The 22,093-nt window shown below is 45.6% G+C and overlaps 2 protein-coding genes across 2 annotated transcripts in view; one reads left to right on the forward strand and one right to left on the reverse strand.

Moving 5' to 3' along the window:
* Cdc45 (cell division cycle 45) overlaps nt 1–20,890 on the reverse strand; it is a 30,771-nt gene extending 9,881 nt beyond the window's left edge. The window contains exons 1-13 of the mRNA XM_031363384.1: nt 20,439–20,890; nt 20,232–20,291; nt 19,510–19,602; nt 17,658–17,795; nt 16,196–16,339; nt 13,984–14,039; nt 11,342–11,390; nt 8,335–8,396; nt 7,030–7,080; nt 5,533–5,652; nt 4,793–4,924; nt 4,493–4,591; nt 2,768–2,929 (exon numbers count right to left, since the gene is read on the reverse strand). Of these exons, the coding sequence (XP_031219244.1) occupies nt 2,768–2,929; nt 4,493–4,591; nt 4,793–4,924; nt 5,533–5,652; nt 7,030–7,080; nt 8,335–8,396; nt 11,342–11,390; nt 13,984–14,039; nt 16,196–16,339; nt 17,658–17,795; nt 19,510–19,602; nt 20,232–20,291; nt 20,439–20,489 (1,217 nt within the window). The 5' untranslated portion in view covers nt 20,490–20,890. The remainder of the gene's footprint in view (nt 1–2,767; nt 2,930–4,492; nt 4,592–4,792; nt 4,925–5,532; nt 5,653–7,029; nt 7,081–8,334; nt 8,397–11,341; nt 11,391–13,983; nt 14,040–16,195; nt 16,340–17,657; nt 17,796–19,509; nt 19,603–20,231; nt 20,292–20,438) is intronic.
* A 296-nt stretch (nt 20,891–21,186) lies between these two features.
* Nucleotides 21,187–22,093, forward strand: part of Ufd1 (ubiquitin recognition factor in ER associated degradation 1) — a 22,144-nt gene continuing 21,237 nt past the window's right edge. Inside the window, exon 1 of the mRNA XM_031363385.1 lies at nt 21,187–21,341. Within this exon, the coding sequence (XP_031219245.1) occupies nt 21,339–21,341 (3 nt within the window). The 5' untranslated portion in view covers nt 21,187–21,338. The remainder of the gene's footprint in view (nt 21,342–22,093) is intronic.

The following is a 22,093-nucleotide window of genomic DNA, read 5'->3' on the forward strand; positions in this document are numbered from 1 at the left end:
CTGATTCCAAGATTAAATTCAAGTTACCTAGAAGAGCAGAATAATCCTAAAAGAGAAAATTCCAAGAGCCACATTTCCTAGTTCAAATATGCTACAAAGCTACAGTAATCAAAACATATAATGTGGTCCTGGCATAAGGCCAGTAACCTTCAGATGGATGGAAGAGAGCTGGCAGGGTTAAGTGCATCTTTATGCTTATGACTAACTGATTTTTAATACAAGTATTAAAATAGTTCAATATGGCAGGAGAAAAAAAAATAAATGTCTCAATAAGTAGCTGGCCATGTAAAAAAAGAGAGAAGTTGGAGGTCAGTGGGACGCTTACTGAGTTCAATCCTGGGACTAGCGTGGTGGCAGGAAAGAACGGTCATATTGTCCTCTGACCTCTGCACACACATAAATAAATGTAGGAATAAATTTTACAAAGAATAAAGTTGTATACCTTCTTGTACTAAGAACAAAAATTAATGTCCAGAGTCATCCACCCAGTGTAAGAGTAAAAGCTATCCCAGTGCTCTTACTGGGACTCTTGGAATTTTCTCTTTTAGGATTATTCTGCTCTTCTAGGTAACTTGAATTTAATCTTGGAATCAGCAACTCACCTGTCCCTGAAGAGATCCGTTTCTGTTTTCAATCTGTAGATCACTCTATTTTGGTAGCACATGGAGCCCAGGCTAGCCTTGAATTTGACATGTGGCCAAGGATGACCTTGAATTTCTAGTCCTCCTGACTCTGCCTCCCAAGCACTGGGATTATTTAGTTAGCAGAACTAAACAAAGTGAAGTCTTTGTCATTTGGATTTAACAATTGTTTCCTAAGAACACACACAAGCAGAAGCAAAAGGAAGACTGGATGATCTGGACACCTTCGAAATTAATACCTAACTTACATGTGGGAGATCTGAACAGACAAGCTGCACAAATGGCCAGTCAGCACATGGAAAAACATTACACATCATCAGCCCCAGTGAGATACAAACTAAACGCACAAGCTACCACTTCACACTGCCACACACAGACCACACACACATGCTGGTAAAGACATGGAAAAACTGCAGCCCTCAAACACTGCTGGTGGGACCTGGAGCTGACACTGTGGAAACTGCCTGGTCGGTCCCCTGAAGGTTACATCAAGAACACACATAACCCCACAAGTCCACTCCAGCACAAGAAGTAAAAACACAACTATACAAAAGCTTGTACACAACTGAGGAAGATGGTCAGGAGGTAGAAGAACCCATGTCTGTCAGCTTACAACAATGGTACATAAAGCGTGAAATACTCATCCAATGGATCATAATCTATGATAGAGAGAAGTCCTTATATAAGCATGTAGTTCTTATATAACCACTACACCACGCTACAGAAACCAGACGCAAGGAACCCTGCGCATCACTCATACAGATGCTAACAAGAGCAGTCTGCAGAGGCAGTGTTCGGCGCTAGGAGGGCTGAAAGGTGAGGCTAAGGTGTACAGAGCTGCTTCTGGGCACAGTGCTGAGTGCATGCTTCTTCCTTAGGGGTGCCTTATATGTGTGTTTTATTTTCACTATAGTGCCCAAACTGGCTATTTTTCAACTTTTGAGGCTCCTGCCTCTACCTCTTGAGTACTGTGATTACAGGCAGGGAGCCATGACTTATAGCTGCATCTTGTCTGTCTGTCTGTATTTTGGTTTTTCAAGACAAAGTTTCTCTGTGTAGCCCTGACTGTCCTGGAACTCACTCTGTAGACCAGGCTGGCCTCAAACACAAGAGATCCACCTGACTCTGACTCCTGAGTGCTGGGATTAAAGGTGTGAGCCATCACTGCCCGGCCAAGAACTATATCTTAAAACTAAGTATTTATGAGGGGGGAAGGAAGGGAGGGAGGGGAGAGAGAGAGAGATAGACAGAACTGAGGAAACCCAGAAAGCAGGGCCCTGTATTTTTTGACCTTGCACAAAAATCAACAGAAAAAGCAGTTCTACTAAGTTCTACAGTTAGTTATCTGAATTAGTCTTTATATAAAACCAATGTAATTAAATTAATAATATTTATATAAATAGAGTATTGTGGTCTAGACTCTACCAAGTCATTATTAAAAACAGACAAACAGGAAGCTGGACATAGTTGTACATGCCTTTAATCCCAGAACTTGGGAGGCTGAAACAAATGAATGTCTGTGACTTTGAGACCAACCTGGTCTATCTACATAGCTAGTTCAAGGCTAACCAGGACTATGAGGAGCAGATCACCTATGACATCCAAGTATACCAGAAAGTCACAACTCCAAAACATCACAACTGGGAATGTCCTACTTCATGACTGAAAAACAAAAGGAGAATTGGAGATAAAGGAACTGAAAAATGAAGAACTGGAAGAAAACCAAGAGTGAATGATAATGGCTTAAGAGACTGAAAAGGCAGAAGGAGAAAGAAGACAATCACAAAGGGAATGAAAGGGACTCCAGGACACTGGGGATGGTGGCACACATACATCACCAGTCTTAGCACTTGGGAGACTCGGCCAAAAGGAGCATGAATTTGAGGCCAGACAGGGCTATGTATGGAAGGCATGTGAGGCCAGCCTGAGCTACAGGAACCTTACCTCAAAAACAATAATAATAAGAAGAAAAAGGACACTAGAGTAGGCTAGCAGTTTAGGGACAGTGGTAGGGATTCCAACCTTGTAATTCCAGTTGGACAGTTACTCTCATGTGTCTTTGGGATTGGTCTCTGTGCAGGGTAAGGCTGAGGCCACAGAATGGCTGGCCATATCATACCCATTACCTGGAGAGGCTATCGAGAGCCTGGATGAAGTGGTCTGTCCCTGAGCCATCCTTCTCAGGACTCTCCATTAGAGACATGGTGGCAAAAACAACATCGCTGGCCAGGAATTTATGCTTGAACCCAAACTGAATGCTGAAAGTCTGTACACGCATGTCCTTCATCCTGTCCAGAGGGAAGCGATGTACTCATCACTCTCAACTTATATGCAAGCTTGTATGCCCAGACCAGGCTAAAAGATACTCTAAGTCACTCACAGGTCCCCTAGAATGCTCACTGTGACCACCACTTAGAGGATGAGGGAGGCCAAAACACCCACATATGCAGGCCCCACAGCTAACTGCCTGACCTTGGCTGCTTCAGCAACGGACACTACATAGCCATCAGGCAGGCCTAGGGTAGGGCAAGGTTCCCATTTATGCCCTAATGTCAGCCTGCCAGGCAGGAGCAGGCAGACACTGGGCTTCAGTGGCACCTGAAGACCTGGTAGGATAGAGTATGCCTGCCCCTGACTCCAGTATATCTGTCTACATCATAGTATCAGAATTTAAAGACCCTAAACATGCCAGATGTGGTGGCACATACCTTTAATCCCAGTACTCAGGAAGCAGAGGCAGGTGGAATTTCTGTGAGTTCAAGGCCGGCCAGCCTGGTCTATAAGGTCTATATAGTGAGTTCTACCATATCCAGGGCAGTGGTGGCACACGCCTTTAATCCCAGCACTTGGAAGGCAGAGGCAGACAGATTTCTGAGTTTGAGGCCCACGTGGTCTACAAAGTGAGTTCCAGGCCAGCCAGGGCTACACAGAGAAACCCTGTCTTGAAAAACAAAAAACAAACAAACAAAAAAGACCCTAAACACGAAGAGAGTGCATTTTAGTTTATCTTTTTATTTTCATGAACTTATTATGTGAATGCATATGTCTATGTGTACATGTGTCCAAAGAGGCCAGAATAGGGTATAGGACACCCTGGAGATAAAGTTACAAGAATCATGGGCCACTAGACATGGAGTGTGGAGGTGTGTGTGGGGGGGGTGTCTGTCCTCTGAAGGGCAGTATGCACTTTTCATTTTAAATTAATTTATTCTTATTTTGTGTGCACTGGTGCTTTGCCTGCATGTACATTTGTGTGAGAGTCAGATCCCCTGGAACTGGGGAGCCAGACAGTTGTAAGCTGCCATGTAGATTCTGCGAATTGAACCGGGTCCTCTAGAAGAACAATCAGTTGCTCTTAACTGCTGAGCCATCTTTCTAGCCCAAGAAAGTGCTTTTTTTTTTTTTTTTTTTTTTTTTTCGAGACAAGGTTTCCCTGTGTCCTGGAACTCACTCTGTAGCCCAGGCTGGCCTTGGACGCACGAAGATCCATCTGCCTTAGCTTCCTGAGTGCTGGGATTGAAGGCATGTGCCATTACCACCAAGCAAGAAAGTGCATTTGTAATCCAACAAGAACTCAAAATTTCATTAAATTAGGTTTGACTCAATCCTAGTGGTCTGTACATCTTTGGGGCCAGCTCTTATTTTTACATCAGCGCAGGTGGATGGTTAAAGTAGAAGCCCTGCTTCTAAAAAGTATAATCCATGCTGCGTGTGGTGGATGACGCCTTTAATTCCCAGCAGAGGCCAGCCTGGACTGTAGACTGAGGTTCCAGGATGGCCAGGATTACACAGAAACCCTGTCTTGAAAAAAGGAAAAGGAAACAAAAACCAAAATCCAGAAAAGCACTTACCCAAATTTATTTGCAGATTCTTCAATCATTTCTCGCAGATTCTCCTTCAAGGAAACGTCCATGGACTGAAATTTCTGTTTCACTTGCTTCAGGGGAAGCCTGGAGGGAGCAAGCCGTATGAATGAGACAAGACACTGACAGCAGGGAAGAGGCCTGCCATGGGGTCCCTGTGCATGCCCACCAGGGATGCCTTGACAGGTGCATGGACATGGAGGAGGGACTGCCCTTTACAGAGTGGGGGTGCTTTGCACCAGCAGGGTGGAGACAGGGTAGGAGGCTGCAGGCGAGGCAGTCACTTACCCCATGTCTGCAAGGAACTCCTGAAGTCGCTTCTGCCCATGCACAGACCAGAGCTTGAACCTGGCTGCAGTGTAGCTGGTGTTGTACAGGCTTTCATGGAGGGACCAGTGCTGGTACAGTACCAGGCAGAGGCTGGGTCCAAGGTCAAGGAACACATGTGGTGCCCACTGCTTACTACCTCTCTGGAGCTGACAGTGGCCTACAACCTTGGGTTGGTATGGACCCACCCAGAATTCTTAGTGGACATCCCTGTTTGTGGGACTCTCTTTTGTTGGGGCCTGCTTGGGGACAGCAGACCTCAGAGCTCTGACAGATGCAGGGAGCATCTCAAGTTAAACCATTTTCTCCCTTTGACAGACCGAGATGCATATATCCCCTTGAGTCCATGGTCCCATCTCAGGCCTCTCCTCTACGTACGATCGCATAGACTCTGCAGTCTTGCTGATGCCTTGCCACTGCTCCACTGGACACTTGGTGCTCTTTGTCCCCATCAGTGTCCCTCCTTCCCAACTCCTAGGGCCCAGGGACCACAGTCCACTTTGCTTCAGCTCTCAGCAGCCTTCCACATGACTCAGACATCGTCTGTGGCCAGCAAACAGACCACAATCACACTGCTCAAAGGAGGATATGGGTGGCTCTATCACCATGGTGACGGAACAGAAAGCATCTGCTGAGCAGCGTGTTAACAGCAACAAGTACTGCCTCAACCCCAAGGTACAGAGCTGCAAAGATAAAGATACTCATACTCGAAGGAGATCCGGGTGCAGTCTACAGACAGCATGTTCTCCTCCGCCTCATTTCGGTGGTTATGCCGGGACACATGACGCTGCAGGATGCCAACATCAGTCACGTATTTCATTCTGGAAGAAAGCATGGTAGACTGAACCAGCTCCCTCCCCAGTTGTTCCTGAAGGAGGGCTGAGGAAGCTTGTTCAGGTATAAAGCAGCCAGCTCGAGAATAACAACAGACAGAGCTGGGCAGGGTGCTCTGGGCAGGCTATGCCCCATGTGTAGGTACTGAGATCCCTTTGGAGAGCGGCACCGAGGAGGCTGGCCAGGTGTCTAGCCCACACAGTCAAGTAGACCCTATGACAATAATCCACATGCAAGTCCAAACTAGCACACAAATTGCCAGCAAGTGCAGATGCGGTAGGCAGGCCCTGTTTCAGGTCCCAATGGGCCACCAACTGGGATGGTAATTAATAAGAGGGTCTCCCCTGAGGCCAAGAGCAGAATATGTTCCCCATGCTACATGTTCTGTCATTTTTAGATTCTACGTCACCTACATGCCTGCCCTATGCCATCTTTTTAACATCATAAATTTATTTTTTAAGAATTATTTGTGTCTGTGTGTGGGTGGGTGCCTGTGGAGGTTAGAAGGTGTCAGAACTCCTGTAGCTGGACTTATAGGAGGTTGTAAGCCTCTCAACACGGGTGCTGGGCTGAGAACTGAACTTGAGTCTTCCATAAGAGCACAGGTACTCTTGCTCCTGAACCACCTCACCCACGTCCCCTCCATCCTTAACAGAGAAGGGACTGAGGCCCAGCAAGGCTGGAGGCTGGCTCAATGTGGCCATCCAGACAAGAGAACTCTGACCAAAGCTTGAGTTTTGAGTTTCTAAACTTCTGACCACCCAGAGGGCCTAATACATAGTGGGACCTTCTGTAGTCAGCACAAGGACTGAGGTGAAACGTGAAAGGCAGTGAGTAGGACCCTCACGTGGGCCTCAGATGAGAGACAGAGCCTCAGGCCTGGTCTCTTCATTCTCTTACAAGTCCTACTTGATAGAGAGGCTGAACTGCGTCCCAATGAGACAATGAGCAACTATGTTGCCTGTTCAAAGCTCTGTCTCCTGTCTCCTGTTTTGTGATCAAACTCATCCTCCCTGACAGGACCCCTAGGCCTTCTTCTTCTTCCTTACTTCCCATCCATGTCTCCCCCTAACCTCCAATGTGCATCAGCTATATCTTAGTACCTGCCTCTAGGCACAGAACCTAGGTCAAAACCAAGCCCTTCCTGCTGCTGCTGGCTCCACCCAGTGGACTTCTCAAGCTGTAAGGAGGCCAAGCTAGGCCATAAGCAAAGGCAGAGCCTGGTACTAAGGCCAAGAGGCCAGGCAAGAAGAGCTGCCCCTCCTCCTTCTCCATAAGACTTCTCATTGATACTGCTTCCCGTGTCCTAGTGCAGACTCAGGGACTGCCACATGTACAGAGCACAGGTGGAGGCCATCACTTACTGAGTGATCTTGTCATGCACCCACTGGTCTGTCAGCCCAACAATGGCCCACCTGGAAGGAAAGCAGACAACGGGTCAGAGATGACAGGTCAAGCTACAAGCTGCCTGGACTTGGTAAGTATGTGTCGTGGAGCCAAGTGACTTGATGAGTGCAGGAGTGTCCTGTTAGCATGGCTGCAAAACTCACTGTGCCCTGCCACCAATTTCTAAACAATTATCTTGGGCTTCTTTTCTACTGTGACTTTGAAATGTAGACACTTCGAAATTGCACCTTCCATCTTTAAAAAAGGGGAATCTTAGGGAAGGTTTTCCCTGAGATACTGGAAGAAACACAAGGTCAGACTTCCAGTTCTAGGTCAAAGCTTGGGTAGACATCAACTATACTTGGGTCAGAGAGAAGCCACCAATATAAACAAGTGACCTAAAGGAGCCATCACAAGTTAAACAAGAAGGCATAAAGGAATCCATCTAGTAAAAAAAAATATCCTATTAAAGGTACACACCCAGGACCAGGCCTCCGAAATTCCTCTTAAGATGATCGCTACTGGATCTAGTAGGAAACCAGTTTAGCTGGAATACCAAAGTGACTAAATATTCAGCACTAACCAACCTGGCTGGGGGCAGCTGCTTGGCAAGTGGCCAAGTAATAGCGCACAGTATAGGAGTAAGAGCTGAGAGTGGGTGGGGGCCAAATGTAATTATCACTGTGGTGATCAGACCTAAAGGACCTTGGTATACTGCCTGCAGAGAAAACAGGGACCACAAACAAGGGGTCAAGGAGGCAGAGCCAGGCCAGAATTACACGCTTCTCATTTAGAAAGACCAGATCCTGTTTCAAAATCAGTCAAGTTGACAGTGACTGGGAGGCTCACTGGTCTGGGGGCTTAACGCCCTGGTTATAGTCTGACAGGGAAATTGCCAAAAGGGACAATTCTGAGTTGGATTGCACCAGTGCCAGGGCTACAAGAACACCTACCAAGGGCGATCTCACTCAAATGTGCACTTATTATACTTGCTGGGCATAAGGCTAAGTAAGCATTAAGGGTGCAGAGACAGGAGCTGACCTGGAGCCCCACTGTCCTCAATGAGGTTGTATGACAACACCTCCCCCGCACCCCTACCCTCCTACTTAACCCTTGGAAGACTAGGCTTATAAGTCATCCCAGAGAGGGGCTGTACCTAGCAGTCCTCATGGAAGCACTGGACTGTCCATGTGACATTGACCTTAGCTGGTGGCAGGACTCCCAACATGGCTTAGCAGGAGTGTGTGTGTGTGTTTGTGTGTGTGTGCGCGCGCGCTACATACCACAGCATGTCATTCAGGTCCTTAGACATCATCCAAGCCAGGTCAAACATCACCATGGCTGACTGCAAGGAAAACAGAAAAGCCTGAAGCCAAAAGCAACTGAGTTCACAGAAGGGGTCATGCATTGGGGACAGCTCTAAGCCAAGGAGTCCAGTGAAGGATCAGGGTATTCAGGCTACTTTTCTGCATGTGAGAAAAAAGTCTCCATGAGAGTAAGGGAAAGATGATAGAGTAATTCTGCTGACCCCAAACATCAGTCTCTGCTCTCTAATGTCATTTGTATCTTTGTGTTTAATCATGTAGCAAAAGAATGGAAACAAAGTGCCACCTGGTGGGAAGCCCAGGCATAGCACCGTGTAGGGACCTCTGTACATCTCAGGTGATGCTCAAGGCTGTAATGAAAACAGGTCGGGAGGCTCTGTTGTCTGACTGCCCACCTTGTATGGAGGCAGCCTCAGACACATCCCTAGGAAAGCCTAGATGAGGAAGGGCTCTGGTTCTGGTCCCCTGGGTGGAGTGGGAGGGGCTTCTGGACTCCCCGTGAAGGACTTTCCAGCAGGGCTGGTCAGGGTTAGAAAAGGTAAAAGCGACCTGAGTGGAGGGTCTGAATTTGGTGAGACCGTGAAGACAGTGGATGTCTGACCAGCAGATTATCATGAGGTGTTGGCTTCACCCAGGGAGAAAACCAAAGGACTGGAGAAAGTTAGGTATCATTCCTGAGAGAGCATTAGTTCCCTCCCTATCCCTGCAAGGGCTGAGCACAGAGCCAAAGGATGGCAAACCTTGAAGATACAATACCAAGAGTCCAAGAGCTAATGCCGAAAGCTGAAGACTAACTCCATGGTTTTTACTGAAACAGATTTGATTTGTATTGGGCATACATCACTTTTGCATTATCATAAAGTAAATGATCAGACAAAAATCCTACATCAAATTAAGAACCATATATCTTCTACAGCTACTGAAGGCCCTAAATTCCGGTCAATGCTAACAGAGCCTAACAATAGGCTTTCTACATCAAACTCTATTTCAAAAATCAGACGTGCTACTATAATCCCATAGTTTAATCTTCTTGCACAGAGATTAATCCATACTTACTTATTTGCTTATTTAGGGAGTCTCTCTTTATGTAGCCCTGGATGGCCTCGAACTAGCTAGGTAGACCAGTCAGGCCTTGAACTCAAGAGATCTCCCTGTTTCTGCCTCCCAAGTGCTGGGATTAAAGGTGTGTGCCACTGTGCTAGCTAGTTTTATGTCAGCTTGACACAAACTGAAGTCATCTGAGAGGAGGAAACCTCAATTGAGAAAATGCCTCCTTAAGATTAGGTTGTAAACAAGCCTGTAGGGCATTTTCTTAATTAGTGATTGTTGAGGGGAGGCCCTGCCTATTGTAGGTGGTGCCATCTCTGGTCTAGTAGTCCTGGGCTTTATAAGAAAGCAGGTTGAGCAAACCAGGAGGAGGAAGCCGGTAAGCAGCAACCAACCCTCCACGTCCTCTGCATCAGCTCCAGCCTACAGGTTTCTACCTGGTTTTGAGCTTTTACCCTGACTTCACTCAGTGATGGAAACTGAAAATAAATCCTTTCCTCCCACGACACTTTGGTCATGGCATTTCATCACAGCATTAGTAATCCCAACCAAACCAGCCACCACACCCAGCTTCATCAGTATTTTTATACTATTTTCTGTGTGAGTGCTTTACCTGAATGTGTCTGTGTATCATGTATGTGCCTGGTACCCACAGAGGTCAGAGGGAGGGGCAGATACTCTGGACCTGAACCCGTGGATGGCTATGAGCTGGGAAACAAATCTGCCTTCTCTGTAAGAGCACTTGCTGCTCTCAGCTGCCGAGCCATCTTCCCAGCTCCATTCCTCTGTATTTTTGATGATGATGACAGCTGCTACATAGGCTGAGGGGCTACTCTAACAACTGCCTCTGAAAGGAGCACAGGTGCCCTTGACCTAGGGTGGGTACGCCTAACATTGCAGAAACAAGACAAGATAAGCAGCACTCAATACATCTAGCTTGCCCAACACTCTAGCGTAGCCGCACAGTACACTGTGGAGCGTGTTTGGTTTCTCCCCATCTCCTCGCTGCCTAGAACCTTTAGACTACCATGGCTGTGAAGCACAGAAAGCAGCCCAGAGAAGCTCAAATGTGAATCACATAGAGCAACTCTGCCTCTCTGTCTCTGTCTCCGTCTCTCTGACAGGATTTCTCTGTTTAGCCCTGGCTGTCAGGGAACTCACTCTATAGAAAAGGCTGGCCTCAAACTCAAGAGATCCTCCACCTCTGCCTTCCAGGTCCTGGGACTAAAGTTGTGTGCCACCATGCCTGGCTTTACTTTATGAAATAAAGGTAGCTTGATTCTAGAATTAAAAGTAATTAGCAAGTGTTGGGGGTGGTGGCTTAGTGGTAAGCACTTTCCTAGTATATTCGAGGTCTAGGTTTGATCCCCAGTGCTACAAAAACTGAAAGGCAAAAGGCAAGAAGTTGTTTTTGTTTTTAAACAAGGGGGGGGGAATGGTTTATTTTAATTATAATTTCAGTTATCACAAAGGCATGGGAAAGAACAGCTCATGTCAAGTTGGCCAGGAAGCAGAAAGAGTCCCATTGCCTTCTTAAATTTATCTTGGCAGGCACAACAGTGTGTAAATGTATTTCCAGCTATTTAGGAGGATGCAGGAGGATCACTGGAAGCCAGAAGCTCAGGGCTAGGCAGGGCTGTATAAAAAGCCTTCTTCACAGAAAGCTGATTTCTAATGAGCAGGTATCACCTTTGTACCCCCATAGAGTAAGGAAAGACAACCACGAGGCCAGCCAGAGCACACTGGGAAGTAGCATCCATCCTGCAGGGTGGACAGCACAGAGGCTGGACCACCCACCCAAAGGCAGCTCTCAGGAGCACCAGGTTTTTCTGGCTGTAAAACCTTTGCTCTCTCTTGTTCTAGGACACTGATCCCTGGAGTCAAAACTTTACAGTGTGTCAGATCTGTTCATACTTACCGATGTCCCATAATATTCATACTGCTCGTAGTCAAAGAGGATGTCTTTTCTGTAACAACACAAAATGGTATCTTTGACTGAAAACAGCAGGACAAGAGGGCAAACTTTTCAAAAAAGGCTAAAACTTTAGTTTCAAAAATTATTTTTTCACTTGCTGACTTTTTAGCGGAATGTACAAATACATCTTAGGCAGCAGGTCTGGTCTCAGAATCTTGTTTCTGAGAAATTACTTCAAAACAATTAAAAAGAACAAAGAAGACACACTATTGTAAACACAAAGCTATTAACTATAGATTTATTTGCAATGGTAAAGTAAGTGAAGTAAATTATAGTTTAAAGAACAGAGAAAAAGGCTTGATAATGTGGTATACACCTGTAATCCCAGTAGCCAAGAGATGAGACAGGACATTTGAATAGTTGGAGGCCAGCCTGGGTTATACAGTAAGGCAATGTATTTTCTAAATTAATTAATTAATTAAGTAAGTAAGTAAGTAAATAAGTAAATGAGTGAATGAATAAAAAGGCTGAGGAGATGGCTCAACTGATAAAAAATACTTACTATGCAAGTCTGATGAGCTGAGTTTGGATCCTCAATGTCTACATAAAAAGCTAGATATTATGTCTTCTGGGGCTAGGAGGGGGAAGGCCCAGCCAGTCTAGTCAAACTGATGAGCTCCAAACTCAAGTGAAGAGACCTTGCCTCCAAAGAATAAAGTAGAGAGCAACCAAGAGAAACACTCAAGGCTGCCCACATGTACACACCCACAGCACACCCACAACCCACCCAAACAAAGAAATGAAAACAGCCTTTAAAAAGAAATAGAAAGGGAGTAGAAATTGTTTTTTTTTTTCAGTGTTATGGATTGAGCCCAGAAGGTTGTATTCATATATGGAAACATCACACTAGACCCCATTAATATGTACAACTAATGTGTTAATAAAATCAAAAACCGGGCGATGGTGGTGCACGCCTTTAATCCCAGCACTTGGGAGGCAGGGGTAGGCGGATTTCTGAATTCAAGGCCAGCCTGATCTACACAGTGAGTTCCAGGACAGCCAGGACTACATAGAGAAACCCTGTCTCGAAAAGCCAAAAAAAAAAAAAAAAGGAAAATAAAATCAAAAACAAAAAACCAAAAACCCCAAAGACTGAAACAAAAGAAACAAACAAATACTAGGCTGTTCCTAGTTTTTTTTTAATTTATTTTTTAACATTTTTAAACACTTACCTTATTTATATTATTTTTATGAGTATCAATGTGTACCTGTGAGTACCTAGGAGTTATAGATGCTTGTGAGCTACCACATGGATGCTGAGCATCAAACACAAGTCCTCTGCAAGAGCAACAAGTACTCTTAACCACTGAGCCATCTCTCCAGCCCCTTCTTTTGATTTCTGAGTTAGGTAGGGTATGACTAGGTGGACTTAGCTGGCCTGGGATTTGGCAGAGAGCCACCTTCCTCTGCCCTTCAAGAGCGATTAAATGAGTATGCCACCACACCTGGCTTTAAACACTAAGCAGTTTTAAAAAGACTGTTCGGAAGCATAAAAATCTGTGACCTGAGGATGGGTTCAGGTAGTAGATTGCTAGCTCAGGACCACATAAATCAGGCGTGGTAGCACACACCCATAAATCCCAGTAAAAGCAGGAAGACCAAAAGTTCAAGGTCATCCTTGGCTACACAGCAAGTCTGAGGGCAGCCTGGACTACATGACACCCTTGTCTCAAAAGCCAACAAACAAAAACCAAATTCAGAAATATAAAACTGATTACAGCCAGAACTAGTGGCACACACTTGTGCTCTCAGCTTGGGAAGCTGCAGAAGCATCATAAGTGCAGGTGAGCCTGGGACATACACTGAGACCTTGTACCAACTATTTTTAAGTAGAGAAATGCAAAATTAGATGTGTAGTTTGATAATGTAAAGTATGTACAAATATAGATAATTCAGAGAGAAATTCAGAATATTTCAGACACTAACTCAAAAAGAAACTTAAATTCAGAACCACTTGGTTTCACTTATCTGTTTTTACACTTCTAGAAGTGGCCTGAAACTGTCTTTTTATAGGAGGTGTAGTCTTCTTTCTCATGATGGGCAAATCCTTCAGCTGGACCACAAAGGATGACAGCAAAGGCCGTTAGCAAGCAACTCCTACTGTGCCCGGTTTCAAACACACAACTACCTGTGTTTTTCAAACTAGAATAACCATTCTAGCATTTTCATTTCAAACCACCTCAGTTTTTTTACACATGCAATAATAGAAATTATGGATAACTTAGTTTCTGTTCATATTTCTTTCCATGAAAATTTTATACAAACACCAGTTATCTGTTATTTTATTTTAAAAAAGATTATAAATGAAAGTATCCATATTTGAAAAACAAATTTGGTAAAGGCCCCACTCCTGACAGAGGAGCCTGAATCTGGGAGACTACTGGGCCTGTCCTGCAATTCTAGGAAGCCAAGGACAGCACATGGGGTGATTCAAGGCTGTCTTCAAGGCCATAGCCACATACTCTCTCCAGAGTGGCTGACCTCAAGACTCCTAAGAGAATGTGGCATTCAGAAAGGGTTAGAGGTATGAGGCTAATGGATAAAGTCTGGGCTCTTATACCACAGAGCCACTTCACCAGACTCACCTCCGGGCTTCCCACTCCCTGCGCTGCCTCCTCTTTCTGTTTCGCTCCACTATCTCCTGAAATAGTGACAAACAAAAGAAAAATGTGGTTAGTGAGAATGGCCCCCATGCGCTCATATGTTTGAATACTTGGTTCCCAGTTGGTGGAACTGTTTGGGAAGGATTAGGAAGTGTGGCCTTGGAGGTTTCAGAAGCCTACTCCATTCCCGTATGCTCTGTCTGCCTCATACTTACAGTTAAGGATGTAAGCTCTTAGCTATTGCTCCGGTGCCATGCCCGAATGATGTGCTTCCTGGCAAGATGGCAACCATGCGCTCTAAATTAAATGTTTTCTTTTATAAGTTGTCTTTGTCATGGTGTTTTTGTCACAACAATAGAAAAGAATCTAAGACAAAAGGTTTAGCCTGGCGAAGCACTGTTTTGGAAGAAACCCCTAGGCGTAGACTCCTGAGGGAGAATGTGGGCTTTGTCCATGCTCCAAGTACAGCCTGTACCTGGGAAGCTGAATAGCTGAGACAGGGGAAGACTGGCTCATTTGGCCTCCAGAAGTTGGCAGACACCATCCAAATACAGAAGTGCATAGGCTTTCCTAGCATGTGCTTCATAGTACCCTCAGCATCTGGCCACTTTGCCTATCCAGCATCCAAAGCCCATGTCTGCCACCAGGATAACAAAAGTTGTGTTTCGCCGGGCGATGGTGGCACACGCCTTTAATCCCAGCACTTGGGAGGCAGAGGCAGGCGGATTTCTGAGTTCAAGGATAGCCTGGTCTACAAAAACAAAAACAAAAAAACCCCAAAGTTGTGTTCCTTCCTCTTGAGTGTGCTAGCAACGATTCTAACTTCTTAGGTACAAAGGCATGAGTGCTATGGTGATTCTACAAGCTAAGAACACAACACTTCTTTCACAAAGATGGTGCTAAGATATCCCTAGTATCTGCTGGACATATCTAAACTCTTATACACTATAGAAACTAAGTAAGACAGCAAATGGTGGGAGCAAAGGCACAACAGTTAGAGATCTGTACGCAGCCTCATTTCCTTTCTTGGCTCACCCAGACTTGAAATCCAAGAAGCTGCCAAATCTGGGTACACCAACAGAAGGAGAACAAAGACCCTAACAAAAGCTGTGCTATCAGTCTGGCCAGAGCTACACAGTGAGACCTTGTTTTAAAAGGAAAAACCAAACAAGGCAAAACCAAAAATCCCCATAAAAAGCTAAAGGAAGCTCACACAGAATAGACTCAAACTTGTGAGCACTAAAGCAAATAAAAAAGTAGCAATATTGGAAGGCAGAGGCAGGTGGATTTCTGAGTTCCAGGCCAGCCTGGTCTACAGAGTGAGTTCCAGGACAGCCAGGGCTACACAGAGAAACCCTGTCTCGAAAAAAAAAAAAAAAAAAAAAGGAGCAGTAACAGGTAAGAACAAAACACAGCTACACTAGAGGAGCAGCCACCATCTTCTTGCTATCCTTTAGCTAGTGGAAGCTTATTTAGGGCAGATCCCTTCCACTGACCAATGTCAGATATCTCTCTCTCTCTCTCTCTCTCTTTCTCTCTCTCTCTCTCTCTCTCTCTCTCTCTCTCTCTCTCTCTCTCTCTCTCTCTCTCTCTCTCTCACACACACACACACACACACACACACACACACACACACACACACACACACACACACCTTCCCTAGAGTGTTTACATAGGACTGGCCAAGGGATCAGATACACATGGTACCTTTTTCTTAATGTTTCTCCACGGTGGGTCTTCCCCTGCCTGATCCCACTACCACAGACAGGGTTTCTCTGTGTAGCCCTGGATGTCCTGGAATTCAATCTGTAGACCAAACTGGCCTTGAACTCAGAAATCTGCCTGCCTCTGCCTTCAGAGTGCTGGGATTAAAGGCATATGCTACTAGATGGGTTTTTCTTTTTTGAACATTTGCTAGTTATTCCTACATCGAGCTAAACTGACCTAAATTTCATTTCCTTTGCCAGGATCCTCCTGTATAGATAAAACACAGCTCAAATAACTCCAGAAATCTGCCAGAGGCCACAAGGCCATGGGAGTAGAAGCCAGAGTCTTCTCTTACACACACACTAACTCTTCCACGTCCCACTGCTTGGTATGCCCAGCTGAGCGCAGGCCCAGAATGCCACAGCTGACTCACACACACCTGTCCTAACTCTGCTCCCTCCAGAATGCCTACCTGACCCACACTCACCTCCTCTAACCGTGTGCGCTTCTCTGAAGGCTCTGACCCATCACCGTCACTGTCTGAAAGATCTTCGTCATCTGCCTCATCTCTAAAGATGTCATCATAGGCAGGAACTTCAAGGTCATCCTCTTGTTTAATGAGCAATTTGATCTGTTAGAAAACAAAACCAATCCAACCTTTCTTCTCGCATTGCCAGAAAACCATCCATCACGTTGCTTCTGTGGAATCTTACTTTTCCCTAGTCAGCTGCTCGCGAGTGTTCTGTACGCACAACAGCAGAGCTCTGGCTGCTTAGCACCATTCTGTAAGGCCCTACAGCTGTCCCGTGTGGCATTTTTAAATTATGGAAATATGTTTTGAAAAGCATTTACCATCTACTTTAAGTCTGGGCAACATTTCTTTCTTTCTTTTTAAATTTGTTAACTTTTATTTTACGGGCATTGGTGTTTTGCCCGCATGAGGGTGTCAGATCCCATGGAACTGGAGTTACAGACAGCTAGAAGCTGCCATGTGGGTACTGGGAATTGAGCCCAGGTGCACTAAGCCATCTCAATGGCCCCCTGAACATTTCTTTCTTAGGCTATACGTTAAAAGTAAGAAGTCCCACCAGCTGGCTTTTGATAGAGTATATGAATACGTTGTTATGGTTGGATATTTTATATGGTTTATACCCCAAAAGGTCTACCACACCTGAAGCTTGCTGCCTGTGTAGGGTATTGAGGGGGTAGAGTCGTTAAGAAGTGGGGTCTAGATGGAATAACAGCATCTCTCAGAAGTGTGTCAGGCCTCTTGGAGGCTTAGTTTCCATGTGCAGCATGGTTATAAAACGTCATCGGCTTGCGCTGATGTTCCTTTCTCACCATGGATGTTTCCTCACTATCCTGTACATTCCCTCTATTGGGAAACCACTCCCCACAGGGGTCTCACGGAGCACAGCAGGTGTTTGCACCATGTTCTTGAACGTCCAGGACAGTAAGCTAAATATATCTATAAGGTACCCAGTCTCAGATATTTTCTTAGAGAGACACAAAATGGATCAAGATAGACGAGAACCCCCTAAGCCAAGAAAATTTTTGTCTCTAACAGCAATTCCCAACTGATTTCTCTTCAAGAGCTTCCTTCTTTCTATGAGGATCTCAGAGTCTGAAGCCTTGTGGAAAGAGACCAGATCACAGCATGCTTAGACAGCTGGTCTGTGATACATTTTGTATTTAATGCTTTGAGGTTCAGAATAAGTATAGTAGAGCCATCTCAGGCTGAAACGCTCTGATCGTCCACCTTCCAAATGATGCACGTTCCACAAATGCATTGTGTACAAGCCCAGGAGCTGGATAAAATAAACTTCTTATACTGAAGATGCCCCCAGCTGGAGATGTGGGAAGCATATTTTGCAACGATCCGTGCAACACTGCCACAGCATAAAAAGGTACAGACTGACTAAGAGAGAATACACATAAGGACTGGGTACCTGAGTGTCATTGTACACATTCACAACATTCACTGGCCTGTGGGTATCACACACAAAAAATATACTGTCTTCATCAGGCTGAAGAATATCCAACAGGTCCACGTTGGCTCCACAGTTTATGAGGATGAAATAGGAGAACTGAAAAAAAGGAGGAGGCACTGTAAAGGAGACACCACACCAAGGCGGCCTCCCCGCCCTCGGCACTGCCCGTCCCTGTGCTGCTCTGCTGAGCACACTATGGCAAGGCCTAAGAGGAAGGCTAAGTGGCTGGAAAACTGCTCAGAGCTGGCTTGGTTATGTGCCTTTCCATGATGACACTGTAAAATAGGCTCTGGGGCTCTTCTCGCTTCCTGAAAAGCCCTGCAAACTCAAGACTTGTACACAAATAGCTAATGAAGAACAGGAGCAACACTTCAAACACATACCAAAGTCTCGCTGAATACTGCTCAACCATGCTGTTCTCTGCAGCTTTTCACATTAACAGCATTGTGTGGGTTAGGTTTGCAGTAAATCTTGGGCAGCCTCACTTGTGGCATTCTCTATACTAAGTCCTTTATCAAACAATCACTATAGCTAAAACCTTTCCTTAGTAACCCCAGATTGCCTGCCTATGGGCTCACACCTGCAATACAACACTTTGAAGGCCAAGAAAAGAAGACTGTCCATGAGTTCAGGGTCAGCCTGGGCTAGCAAATAAGATTTTGTTTCACAATACTGGAGGAAAAACTTGACTGATATAAGTACTTCAAACATCCTAGAAGTGGCCAGGGACTCCAAATACATTTTGGCATGCCCTACCCATTCCCTATAGGGCCTTCAATAACCCATTTCCCATCTGGTCCCAGGGAGAAGTAAGGAGTCTTGGTTCTACCATTTAATTCCAAAGTGAAAAAAAAATGTGTTCGATACCTAGAATGCATTTTCTAGAGATAACATAAAGTAGTAGTGTAACCTAATAAAATAAGTGAAGTTAGGACTGAACCCTCAACCAAAGAGCAAGCATGAGCTGGATCTAGCCTACAACCCCCCACTCACCCCCCCCCCCCGTGTACATATGTAGCATATGTGCAGCTTCGTCTTCATGTGGATCCCCCAACAACTGAAGTTGGGGCTGTCCCTGAATTTGTGGCCTTTACGTAGATTCCATTCCCCTTACTGGGCTGCTTTGTCTGGCCTCAGTGGAAGAGGATGTCCTACAGTGACTTGATGCGCTTGGGGCTAGGGGGGGTGTATACCCTAGAGGGGGCTCCCCTTCTCAGAGAAGAGGAGGGAATAGGAGGAGGAACTAGGGGGGCTGGGAGGAGGGGGACTGGTATGGGATATTAAATAAATAAATAAATACATAAATACATAAATGGAAACAAGTGAGGCCAGAATAGGTGCTGCCCACAACTATACTGTTTTTATTTTTGAGACAGGATCTTGTTATGTAGCCCAGACTGGCCTCAGTCCTGCTATATGTAGTTCAGACCTGCCTCAATTGGTGATTCCCTGGCAAATGTTGATTGATTCCACCACTATATTTCAAGCATAATGAAACTGATACTTCAAAAACACACTTCTCCTACTTTAGAATTAGACAAATGTTAAGAAACTGCAGCTGAACTGGGCAGTGGTGGCACACACCTTTAATCCCAGCACTTGGGAGGCAGAGGCAGGCGAATTTCTGAGTTCGAGGCCAGCCTGGTCTACACAGTGAGTTCCAGGACAGCCAGGGCTACACAGAGAAACCCTGTTTTGAAAAAACAAAAAACAAAACAAAACAAAACAACAACAACAAAAAAAAAAGGAAAAAAAAGAAAGTGCAACTGAGTAGAGTGGCCTAATTATTCTAAAATCCATTAGTTCATACTTGCTCTTTATGTTCAAGAAATGCAGTTTCAAGTTCTTGCCACCCAGAAACTGGAACCAGCGTATACTGTACGTGGTCGCACTGAAACAGGGCCTGGAAAGAGAGCACATGGTCAGTAGCCCCTCATCTAAGATAACTTACCTGGAATCACCACAAGGAAACAAACAAACTAGCTGAGCTGAGACAAAGATCTATATGATATGCTGTTTGGTAAAAGATCAGTAGGAAAAGCTAGGTGGCGAGGCTGTGAGTGAGTGTTCAACCCGAATGTGTACAATTTGCCAAAGTAAAACATTAAGGGGAAAAAAAAAAACCCTAATTTTAATTACAGGGGTTCTGAAAAAGTTCTGACCCCAGAGCATTGTAAAAACCACACTATGGTCAAAACCCAAACTAATAATTTTCTCTAATAGACTAGGGGTTTCTGCATTTCCTGCACTCCCTATGATACCACTCCCAGCTGTCACATCCCCTCTCTCAAATTCCATCTCTGAGAGCTTATTTACAAGTTCAAAGATTTCTGAAGTGAAACCATTTTCACTTAGGTTATTGTAAAAACCATTATTACTTGTCTCGCCGTTTGCACTATACTTCTCTAGTCCCAGTATAGGTCAGAGAGGATCCTTTGCGTCCCTCCCCTCTGCGCCCCACCTCCTGCTTGGGGCCAACCCAGCTGTCACCTCCCGCTCCTGTCTAATCTTCCTAAGGTATTCAAAGCTCACCTGAAGGATCTTACACGCACACAAGGCATCCACGTCCGAGGCCACAAAAAGAAGGACCCTCTGTAGAAGCAAACGCGGACAGAGGAGCTGAACACAGGGACGCCAAACTCTGTGGCAACACCCTGACCTCCCGGCCCGTCTACGGTCACTCGCCCTCATCCCTCCCCTCAGATAAGGCTTGGATCAGGATCGTGGAATGGGAGTCACCTGGTTGTGGACCAGCTCGTAGAACTCCTTGCGGAAATCGGTCACGAACATAGCCACAGCGGCCGGATACCTAGAGCTGGCGTTGAGACACGGACAGCCTGGGAGGTCTTCGAGACTCCCGCCAAATCACAGCTCTTCTGATTGGTCCACGCCAGCAACCAATAGTTTTTAGCCTTTCCTCCTTTCTGATTGGGTCCTACTGGGGACAGCCAATAATGCTCTGCTATTCGCAGCTGGATAAGATCCGCCCGCCCCGCAAAATGAATGAATCGTTTTTTACTCAGGCTGCAAAGCGTGTTGCTTCTGTTGACGCTAACTTCCAGTTACCCAAACCCACCTACGCTTGGCGGACATCTTTACTTCGGGAAGGAATGTCTCCTGTCTGACCCTGGAATACTTAGAAAAGAATATACTCTTAGACATAAAGTAAATTCAGTCACACATTGTTTGAAGGCGACAACTACATTTTCAATACATTGTTCGTCGAATTAGAGTGAATTATAGGTTAATTCCGCCCGAATCCATGATGGCGGAGTCAACGCCGGAAACTATCTGCATTCTGGGTATTGTAGTCAGTAACTAGAACGGCTCGTACCAAATTGTTCAGAAGGGAGTACTATCTAAACATTATAAATAATCGCTGTCCTGTGAAATCAGTTATCAAGTGTTTTAATGTTTACTTTAAATAATTTTCGAACTTCAGGCTTTTCCATGACTTTCTGTTCTTCCGCCGCTGACTCCAGGCCTCCGTACCCCACCCCCTGTGGTGTTCCGTCACTTCCGGCGAGCCTCTCGCGGGTTTTGGGTTTCCAGAGTGGTGGCCTCGGCTGCGAAGAGGGAGCCTTGGGTTTCTTTTGTAAGGTTTACGAAAAGAAGCGGCATCACCAAACGCTGTCAATCATGGTGAGCTGGCGGGGGATCGCGAGCCGGGTGATGCCAAAGCTGTCCCTGGAGCTTGGCGGGGAGGGCCTGGACCTGGTGGCGGAGGTGCCGAGTCACCCGGGCCTGCGTCGGGCTCCACAGTCCCGAGCGCTTCTGTCCCAAGTGGGATCCATAATTACGAGCCGCCTCTTTTCTTCTTAATTTGTCCGAGTCATGACTCGAATGCTTTTGGGAGGGACGGCAGCTCCGGAGAGTAAAAAGAAACCTGCTACTTTATGTCGATTGTTCTTATAAAGTGATCGACACGCAACAGGTTTCCATGAACTCGGAGTTAACTGGAGAGTTCTTGGGGAGTAGCGCGAGGGAGGAGAATCCGAAGGACATTAAGCCCAGCCAAAGTTCCCTGACCTTTTATTTAGTAGAGATCGTGTCTTAGGATGTATGTCACATTGTTTTCATCACGTTGTGATCACGACAATAACTAATATTTGGGGTGCTTTTTTCTCTCAACGTATACTTACTTAATTCTTGCATTCCCCATGGATCATAGGTAGTTATTATACTAACCGGTAGAACTAAAACTTAGGTAGTACTCATGAAAGTGAGGCACCGAGGTTGGAAGTCCAGCCCATCTGGCTGCAGTGATGTCTCATCACTACTGTATGTAGTGTTGACTCTATGCCATTTGTTTGTTAAAAACAAGAAGTGGAGCCGGGCGGTGGTGGCGCACGCCTTTAATCCCAGCACTTGGGAGGCAGAGGCAGGTGGATTTC

Source organism: Mastomys coucha, unplaced genomic scaffold (genome assembly GCF_008632895.1).
Source record: "Mastomys coucha isolate ucsf_1 unplaced genomic scaffold, UCSF_Mcou_1 pScaffold12, whole genome shotgun sequence".
Classification (NCBI taxonomy): Eukaryota; Metazoa; Chordata; class Mammalia; order Rodentia; family Muridae; genus Mastomys; species Mastomys coucha.